Source organism: Tigriopus californicus, chromosome 10, assembly GCF_007210705.1.
Source record: "Tigriopus californicus strain San Diego chromosome 10, Tcal_SD_v2.1, whole genome shotgun sequence".
Lineage (NCBI taxonomy): Eukaryota > Metazoa > Arthropoda > Copepoda > Harpacticoida > Harpacticidae > Tigriopus > Tigriopus californicus.
This window is the reverse complement of record NC_081449.1, coordinates 14,840,195-14,850,491: the sequence shown is the minus strand read 5'-3', so window position 1 is coordinate 14,850,491 and position 10,297 is coordinate 14,840,195. Positions and strand designations below refer to the sequence as shown.

Genomic DNA, 10,297 nt, shown 5'->3' with positions numbered 1-10,297 from the left:
TAGGTTAGGTTAGATGAAATGTGCATTCAGGATTTCCTCGGGTGCTCCAACGATTTTTCAAGGATGAATTTTAAGGTTGGAATTGAGATGTTCCGATGAGATTAGTGTGTTCTTTCGGGACCAAAGATGAATGCGGTTCAGGTTTGAATTGCTTTAGGGGACATTTTTTGTCATGTAAATGATCAATCAAACTGTGAATGTTGACACTTTAAATTCTGAAATGGTGGGTTATTTGAGAACTGACAAAAGTGATCAAATTGCGGAGAAACCATCACATTTGTTCGACATAATCACACTAACAACTCTATAAAATGATAGCAAATAATGCGAAACCTCTTTAACAAAGAGTTTTTGTCATTCTTTGAATTTGCGACTTCGTCAAGAAAGAAATTTCATAGCTGAATTGATAATCGTCAGGATTTCATGACGTCACATGAGTGCTGCTAGATTGGCCATCAATGTGTCAAATATTGGTATTTCTGGCCTTTTGATAACTTGCATGCTCAGACATTTTTCGAGTTATTTTGATTTACCAGTTTTCTCATGTTTCTTTGTTTTTACTGAAGGTGAACATAAGGCGATTCTTAATTTTTAGAAAGCTTGATTTCTCCTACTCTTTCATCATGTTTACTCTTACGCCATGCAGTAACTCTTTAATCCTGTCTTTGGTGCTTTGATGGTTTGGAGTAGATTGTAACCGACACAGAGAGTGCGACATTCAATGTGCAAAAAAATGTTATGTCTAAATTTTTACTGATGAACAAGATATGGTCAAAAACAATGTAGTACTTGAACCTAAAAAACACTGCAAATAGGGATGATCTTGAGGTTTTGGACAAATACCAATTTGAATGTCTTTCAAACGAGAGTGAGTTCCAGGTGGGATGGTACGAACCGCAGCTTAGGTCCGAAGGATATGTAGCCTTAAAGCACGATTTACTACTAACATCTTGACTGTTATTGGATTGCTAGATATGTTTCATTATTTAGCTTGTGTGATATTGCTGTTATCTCACTGTATTTTAGATAATTACCACTATTTGGGCACAGATCTTGGATGCATTAAAGCACATTTGAAGTAAGGTAGCATTACCTTATAGGATAGGTCAAAAATGACCTAATACAACGTCAATTGCTCGTTGCAAAAGTATTATTTCCGGTTCTAGTCAAGTAAATAAGCTTTTTTGTTAACAATTTTGGGTATGGCAATCCGAAGCCTGGGTACAAATTTTCAGAACAATTCAATATTTTTTGTAGAACTGAGGGCATTTTAAGACCTATAACAGTCACTGTTACAATGCACAAGCTTGCGTCACCACAATCGTCATTTTGCACGATCGTGGTTTCAATTTTCCTTTAAATGACTCACTCCAGTACACAGACAATACTAAATCGCAATTGATAAGCACTTCATATGACCACAAGATCTGTTTGAATAGATTGACTTGGTCAAATTTGAGCCCATATTTATGCTTAGGGAACTCAAGAGACATGGTCAAAGTCATGTGGTAAACACTACATAAAATTCGAATTTTGTATTTCTAGACCTACATTTCTATTATTTTACTAGAATAGATGCTCAAAGTTGCAATAACCAAGAGCAGGCCGATTTTGAGGGAATCTCATTTGTAGTCCATATTTCCAAAAGTCCGTAAAAAGATACGTCCAAGAGAGCAATTCATTCCTTTTTTTCATAAAGGCACTTTAATGCCATTGTGTTTAGTAAGAATGGTGTAACTATTATAACGTCCCAAAAAACAGAAATTGCCCGTTGCTTGTTCCTTTTTCTTCCTCCAAATGGCTTTTAGTTTCTAGTTTTTTTGCTTTGCTCACAATAATGGAACGGAACTTGATGCCATTGGGGGCAAACTTTCTCTCAGCAATAAGCCACAATCCCTTATAAACAGAGTGGATCTTGTTGCATTTTGCTTTAAGTCACATATATCTTTGATAGCTTTATCGTTTTTGAAATATTTTTCCAATGAGGTTTGCTTTTCCCTCTCTTAAATTCGACATTTTCTTGAGTATAACCCATTTCTGTTGCCATGATAAGAAGGTTTTCTCTGAAGGCGGGATTCGAACCCACGCCCTCTTGGGTACCATGTCGTGCCTCTATTGGATAGATTAGACCACTCAACTACCACGGTATATAATGCGTCAAAAGTTTTGAAAAATGGCCACTAAGCTATCAGAAAAATTTACTTCAACAAGTAACGCCATTCCATTTCTGGACGAGAAATGGTTGAGTTATAAACTAATTAATTTGGTCAAAGTAGTTGGAATTGTAATCGGGTCCCTTTTACCAAGGACCATTTAGAGACCCTGGATGCAGAGACATGGGAGCTTTGGCAAGTGGTTCCACTTCAAAAAGTAAACAATCAGTAGAACTAATAAGCTTTCAAACACATTTTTAATCAATGCAATGCATGAGAAAGAGTACTGTCCTGACAAATATCATAGAAAATTTACTGTTTGGTTGCTAGTAACGTTTCCTTGAAGACAAGAAATTTACTTGATTCTGAGATATTTGTTCCTTTCTAATTTCTTTCTGAGTCCAATTTTTCAGAAGGTTAGATTGCTAAAATATATCATTAGATAATTAACATTAACATTTACACATGTGGCTTACCTGGATGTCTAAGGAAGCAAGTCACTATTTTCTGGACTGTGCCAATTATTAATATGACTTTACTTTCTCTTTTGAAGCATTTTAGTCCAACTAGAGAGGCAAATTTATCTTGCATACTCCAGATGCATTTGAAATATTGAATTGTAAAGTCATTCACTTGTTCAAACACTTTTCATTTGAGGATAAGCTTGAGGATACCAAAATTAATGGTTGGCGAGATTTTCCCTCTTTATTTTCCGTATTTATTCTCATGTGAGCCAAATGTCAAGGAGATACTTGTTACCTAAACTTTTTCAGAGAGGGTCTAACCATTCAACGTACACAAGGTTCAAATAAACTTATTGCAAGTCAGACAAAAAGATTATCTGATCGAAACAGTATAACCCGCTTATATTGTTTCCACTCATATTGTCAATTTGCTTATGTGGTCGTTTTTTCAAACTCCCAGTGAGGGATGAATCTGGAGGTTTAAAGATTTCCATTCTTTACTTATCGCCAGCAATACAAAAAAGCGAAATAGGTCATTTGGCCCGTAAAGGCTGCTTTGACAAGTTTGGGCCAAAACAAGTTTACTACATTTATTAGCAATACAATGGTCTCTATCATGATTATTATGATTTAGAATCAATACAGAGACACCAAGGCATACATTCCACTCAAAATATCCTTACTTGCTTAATTGGTAAATTTCTTTGTTTCACGTACCATCATCTCATTAAATTGACGGAGCTTTTTACTGGGTTGAGCAGAGCTTTGCCCACTCAGACAGTACGAAAGGAGGAGAATCAGTTCTTGAGTTGTTGATTTAATGACTTGATACTTGAAATGCAGAGATTGGACTTGTGAGTAACCAATTGATTTTTTTTTTGAATGAGATGTATGTCTTGATGTTTCTGTATTGATTCGAAATCATGATGAGCGTGATAGAGACCATGGTATTGCTAATAAATGTAATAAGCTCGTTTCGGCCCAAACTTGTCAAAGCAGCTGCAACCCGGCCAAACGGCCCATGTCGCTTTTTTTACTGCTGGCGGTAAGAAAAGAATGGAAATCACTAAACCTCCAAATTCATTCCTAATTCATTCTTACAGTTTTTTATGGTTTGACTCCGGATAAAACGTCGCGTCACTCGAAATAAATGGTCATTTTGAGGCAAATATTTGTGCACAATTTTTTGACCCAATCTATTTATGCCTAAAAATCTTTCATTTCTGATTGCACACTACAACTGAATAAGCCAATTACTTGAAGCTTTAAACAACGATTAATTGATCTTGCCAATTTGATCTTGAAAACAAAAACAGAACACAGAAAAAAATATGATCACCCTGCAATGTCATTCGTCAGGAGAGGCCTGTTCCCACGAAATTTCCCAAAATTTCGGCAAAATTTGAAACAGAAGTAAACAAAAGTATACTTAAGACATTGAAACAAAGTACCAAAAAGTTTTAAAAATCGCAGCTGCTTTTGAGCTATATTTGATTTAAACAACCGGATTTAAAGATTTATTCACGCTTTTAACGTGGTTATACAGCTGATAAAGAAAATCCGATTATATCGTCAATCCGGATACATCGTCAATTTGGCTCAGTCATCTGTACTGCATATTTGAAAGAAATAATATCTGTCACATATAGTTTAGAAGAGTAACACTTTGGAATTGAGCTAGGCACCAAAATGTTTTACTTTGGTCTGAAGTTTCTTATGATTAATTATTGGTCAAAAATGCGGTCGAAGCACACATCTAATATGTCAACAAATACAATTTATCTTTATCTCCATTCTTTGAAACATTTCAAGTACCCTCTTGAGGAATATTGGCGATTTGAGACAAGTCTATCCAGAATGATTCTGACCATTTTACAAAGCTCATTTGGTGGGCAAGGCCCAAATAATTCTGAATCATTGTTGCCTTAACTCGCAGATGTTAAATCAGAGAATCTACAAGGGGAAACAAACACCTTGACTCGGCAAGATGATTCGCCAACCCAAATTATTACTATACTTTATTGCGGCAAATTTGTCATTGGACTATAGAGAAGTGTAAAGCTTTGGGATTTCATACTAGTGCGCCCTCTGATTCAACCATGAATGAAGTGTCACCACACATCTTATTGATGACAAAAAGTTGGCCCCAAATATGTTTTTAGTATTGTCTGCATGTTCTTGTCACTTGTCATGCAGTGTGTCACCTTTATCAAATGAATGTTGGACTTAAATGGTTCAAAATATTTGTCGCACGATTTCCTAAAATGGCAAACAAATTTGTCAATGAAAATTTGGAAGCACTGGATGTGCTAAAATCATGGTAGTTCTTGACGCGATTGTGGCGCAGCCTGACTAGCTCACACAACTGAAATCCGATCCGGTACTTTAAACGTCTCTATTGGTAGATTTACAGGCATGCATAATGACATTTGTTCCCTACTACGGTGTCTTCTCTATGGAAGTTTTGGGTTAGGCCTCTATTCGAGGCTTTGTGTTTGAAGTGTTGTTGACGAACAAAACACTACTAGGTTCAATTCAATATGATTCATGAATCAATATCTTTTTTTCAAAGCAAACTCCGTCACTCAGGAACTCTCAGGAGTAATTCAGTGTCTCCATCATGGCCATCTGACCTATTCTACGATCAAGAAAAGGGTCAGAAGTCAGAACAATTGTCAGCCGAGAAGCAGTGGAATCTGGAATCGCGCCCGCACCAACAAGGTTCCATGCCATTCTATGGGTCATTTTCTGTGTTCCATGGACACGAATCAGGCAATGCCCCGGGCACGCCTACCACAACCCATTCACCAACTCCTCATCGCGGTCGAGCCATTTTTACAATAAATAGTATTGTGTCTTGTGCGCCAGAAGAAGATGGAGTGCCAAGTTTCGGGTTTCCAGTTCTTTTCCAACTTCGATTCGGGCAATTTGAACCGCGTCGAGGCCACAGATGTCTCGGCTCCCTTGGGACCCACACACAAGCCCTTTCCACCGCCAGAAGTGGGCGGGGAGCCCACGGATTTCTCCTTCAACATGTGGACTCGTCCGGATTGTCACGGCACTGAATTCGAAAACGGCAACCGCACTTGGTTCTACTTTGGGATCGTGAAGGGCTCGGAGGCGGGTGGCATGGCGATTGGTCAGAAATATGCCGTCCTCCGATTCACATTTCGAAACTTGAATAAGCAGTCCAAGTTGTTTAGTCAGGGCATGACCCCGATTTGCGCCACTACCGGAATGGCGGCGGGAAATGGCTTAGGTCGACAGGGCGTGCCTCCGGGTCAGAGTGCGCGTTGGGAGCGTCTTCGAGAGAAGCCCATCTTTTGGACGGAGGACAACAATTTCGTGCTCAGTTTCCGCGTTCGTATCGATCCCAAGGTGGTGACGTACTTGGCGTTCACGTACCCGTTTAGTTACAGAGAGGTCCAATCGTTTGTGGGGAAACTGGAGAGGCGTCATGACACCAGTGGGTTGAGCTATGATGTGCTCAAGGCCAAGGCCCCGACCAGTATCTATTTTCATAGGGAAGTCCTCTGCCAGACGTCCGAGGGGCGTAACGTGGATTTGATCACACTCTCCTCGACCAACAATATTCTGTCCAGCCGGGAATCCGGGTTAATGGGACTGTTTCAGAGCGACCGGACCAAGCCCCGTCCACTTGAGTTTCAGCACAAAAAGGTGATCTTTGTAAGTGCCCGCGTTCATCCCGGCGAGACTCAGTCCTCATTCGTGTTCAACGGCATGCTCCGCTTCCTGCTCCGCGAAACTGACCCACGTGCCGTGGCCTTGCGCAAGAAATATGTGTTCAAATTGATTCCCATGCTAAACCCAGATGGTGTCTTTCGCGGACACTACCGCACAGATCTGCGGGGCGTGAACTTAAATCGAATCTATAGCAGCCCCTCCCTGGCACTTCACATGCCCATTTACGCAGCCAAGAAGCTGATCCTGTACGCCCACTTCGGTTACGATGTTCAAGTAGGTTCGCCGGTGCACGAAGAGGAAAGTAATTCTACTCTCTCATTGGACACCGTGGAGAGTGAAAGTGGGAGCTCCAGTTGGTTCTATCCCATGGATGCTCCGGCGCCGTTTCGATGGCTCAGATCCTCCACTAATAATCCCCCTGTGGCGAGTGCTGCGCCCGGTAGTGGTGGCGTGTCCACCGAACAATTCTATGAGATGACCGAAACCAGTCGATGCTCTGAAGGTGACGAAAGTATCGCAGATTTCTCCATTTCGTCCGGATCGGGCACAAACACGAGTCGACATCATCCGGACAGTGCCACCGCGGCGGGTCTTCTAGGTCCCACCTCGTTCACTGGCGCCTTTTCTGCCATTGCATCAGATCCTTGTGCCTCAACCTCCACGGCCGTTCCCGGCGCAGCCCCGACCAATGCGCGATTACCCATGAGACTCGAGACGCAGGATGAAACTGCCCAAGATTCGTGCGACGCCTTGCCCGCCTTATCACCCAATCCACCTCCACTGGTTGATTTCGAAGAACAAGTTGGATTGGATTTTGCTGAGAAGCTCAAGGACACTATCAACCCTCCTAGCAATACTGAGAAAAAACCCACCCCTGTCAGTGGCAAGTCTGGCCTTTTTCTTTACATCGATATCCACGGTCACGCCTCCAAGCGTGGCGTGTTCATGTATGGGAATCATTTCCACGATTTGACCAGCAAGGTGGATACGATGCTCCTGCCCAAGCTGATGTCTATCAATTGCGCCAATTTTGACTTCCCGGGATGCAATTTCACCCAGAAGAATATGTACATGAAGGACCGACACACCGGTGCGGGCAAAGAGGGCTCTGGCCGCGTGTCCGTGTTCAAATCTACTGGGTGCGTCTACTCGTACACGCTGGAATGTAATTTCAACACCGGCCGCGTCGTCAACCCTATTCCCAGTGCTTCGCGTGATGCCGGGCGCGCCACACCTCCGCCACCTCTGGAGGCCACCCCGCCCAAATACGATCCTTTCATTTATGAAGACGTGGGTAAATCCCTGGCCATATCGATCCTGGATCTAACCGAGTGCAATCCATGGACCCGCCTTACTTGCTCCCCGCATCGCAACCTCAAAGGCGTGCGTGAGTCTATTCGAAAATACATCCGCCAAAATGAGGAGCAACAGAAACTGAAGGCGGCCAACAGCTCGCCCAAGGGCTCCAAAGCTCGCAATCGCTCAGTGTCCACTTCATCCGCAGCATCCAACGCGAGTGGATCCGGCTCAAAGACCTCGAAGAGTCCCAAAAGTCGGGGCATGAAGACCCCGCTCAGTCCCGATGCATACAGACCCATTCCCAAAGTTCCCAGGAAGAATAGTATCGTGTCTCGGAATCTCAACCAACAGCTTCAACAACAGAGTGGGTCCAGCTCGGTCACGCCCAACAACGAAGGGGCTCGGAACATTCTCAACAAGAAATCAATGAGCGGAATTGCCCATCTCCCGCCCAACGCCCTCGCCCCCATTATCACGGACTCGTTGGACAAAGACAAGCTCTTTCAACGAAGCAAGTTGACCCGTTCTCAGTCGCTCTCCACGCCCAATTCACGACCGTCGTCACCCAGACGAACTCAAGTAGTCTCGCCCACCTCCAGCGAAGGCGGGACCCAACGAAGACTCAAAAAGAAAAAGACCAAAACGACTGTGGACAAAGTCAGAAAGGCCAGTTTGGGTGGAGGACCGGCGGCCGCTTTGGCGCCTGAGCCGGACTCCTCCTCCGGCATGCCTCTTCCGACTGGAACGTCCAAGGTAAAGAAGAAAAAGAAACTGGGCGTGGCCGCCAAGGGGGCCAAAAAAAGGAAACAAACACCGAAGCCTTAATAAAACATCGTTCCTTCCATGGTATTTCACGTATCATAACGACCGTCATTCATTCATCCCCACGTTCGTAATGGTTGAGATCCATCCGACGCCATGTCATTCGTCTTGGTGTGGAACTTGCATCCCTTGAAGTTTGCCTTGTTGTGGTTCATCAATACCAGAAAATGATTGTTTTCGAAATAAATGTTGCCCCTATTTATCGTCGTTGTTTGTGGAGGCTTTGATTAATGTATGCAAGAGTTCAAAATCTGCCCCGACCGACTTCAATCTCAACTTGATTCATGTCCGCTCTTGAGATTGTTCGCAAGTGAAACGAACAGAGAGAGAGAGAGTTAGTGAGAGCTTTCTACGAGACTCGATTCAATCCATGCCCAAGTGATCTGGTACTATTCGTGTAGGCACTCGCAAAATCTTGAGGATCTCATCTTTAGCTAGTGAACGAGCAAACGAGTAACACCACTCATCGGGAATACTTGGACGCATGATAGAAGACTGTGCTAGAGCTTTTTGTTTCAAGGTATGATTGCTACTTTCTTGGTCATATTTAAAACTCCATACGTGTTGCATAGAGGGATGATTCTTTTATAGTAAGAGAGCTATTTTGACCGTTCACTATTTTTTTCCATTTTTTCCCCCTCAAGGACTCGGTCGTGAAGTCGATCGGCGACGTTTGTTTTTTCCTTCTGCCACACTCGATTTTCCAAGTTGTAAGCCTCGTAAGAAGTTTCAGTTCGTTCATTAGCTCAATCTTGAAAGCACTTGAGGGAAAAGAGTGGACGAGTCTTTCCACTTCAGCATAAATAAACGCTTGCAAAAATGTGGCGGATATCGAAGTTCTGAATTGTTGCTATTCCTGAATATTCTGAAGGAGAAATTCCTGGGGAGATTGGTTTCGACTCAATAAGTGAGTAGGATTATTAAGAAAGGTAAGACCAAACCACGCTTTTACAAAGTCTTGTTGACCCTCATGTCCATCCATCTTCCCTTAATTGACACATAATTCAAAACAAAGGCCGCTCTGGTAAAGAATTTCAAGTTACTTGACGAGAGCTTTTCAGAACAAGACTATCCTCTTCTCGGATCGTGTGTTTTTCATTATCACAGGCAACGATCTTGCACAATGCCCTTACACTTTCAATGTTTTCTGCAAAAAAAAAAACTGAGGGGAGGGCGGGCAAAATCAGAGCCTCCACCCAAGCAAACATCATTCATTTTGGAACAGCTCCAAGAATTGTGGATCGGGGCGTTTAGAGTAGCCCAAGTCCGCTCCTAACATGCACAGGCGTTTATTTTCATGTTTGATTTTGAGAATGTCAACACCTCCAATTACTAAAACTGTATGTAAACTACAGCATACACATCTACCACCACTTCTCTTGGTAACTCCTGAGCTTTCTGCAGTTCTTGGATCAGAAGCAAGTTTGGAACTACGTGTATGTACATCGAACACGAAAAAGAATCGTAAAACCAAACGTACAGGGTTGGTCCGATCTGCTAGAGCTCCATACAAAAAGTAATGACTTTATGGTTTGGTACAAGAAATGAACTTTGGGACTTCTCTAGTCATGTTTTTTCGAATATCGGTCCATTCCTAAAGAAACCATGGACCTCCTATAGGGAAAGACAATCGTCCCACAAATAGGTGAGCTCTTTAGTGTGTTTTCGAAAAACGTTCCTTTTCTCGTGGCCCAGTCACAAAGGCTATTCTAATTGGCCGGACATATTTCTGTAACTTGGAACACTTTTCTTCCGAACACATACAAAAAGTACAATAAAATAAAAGAATTATTCATGCATTCAACCAAAAAAATAACACTTAATGACACTTAAGGGACCCTAAACAGGGCAGTT

At 42.4% G+C, this 10,297-nt stretch overlaps 2 protein-coding genes across 2 annotated transcripts in view; both read left to right on the top strand.

Annotated features, from left to right (window-relative positions):
• The first annotated feature begins 5,032 nt into the window (after positions 1-5,032).
• On the top strand, positions 5,033-8,643 carry LOC131889368 (cytosolic carboxypeptidase-like protein 5). Its single transcript, XM_059238455.1, has one exon. It carries the CDS (start codon positions 5,492-5,494, stop codon positions 8,444-8,446), a length of 2,955 nt encoding a protein of 984 aa, XP_059094438.1. The 5' UTR covers positions 5,033-5,491; the 3' UTR covers positions 8,447-8,643.
• A 269-nt stretch (positions 8,644-8,912) lies between these two features.
• Positions 8,913-10,297, top strand: part of LOC131889372 (uncharacterized) — a gene marked incomplete in the record, with an annotated part of 6,756 nt that continues 5,371 nt past the window's right edge. The window contains 1 exon segment of the mRNA XM_059238458.1: positions 8,913-8,948.

Excerpts from the sequence above, each read along its gene's own strand:
- LOC131889368 (XM_059238455.1), top strand. The coding sequence starts at position 5,492 with ATGGAGTGCCAAGTTTCGGGTTTCCAGTTCTTTTCCAACTTCGATTCG.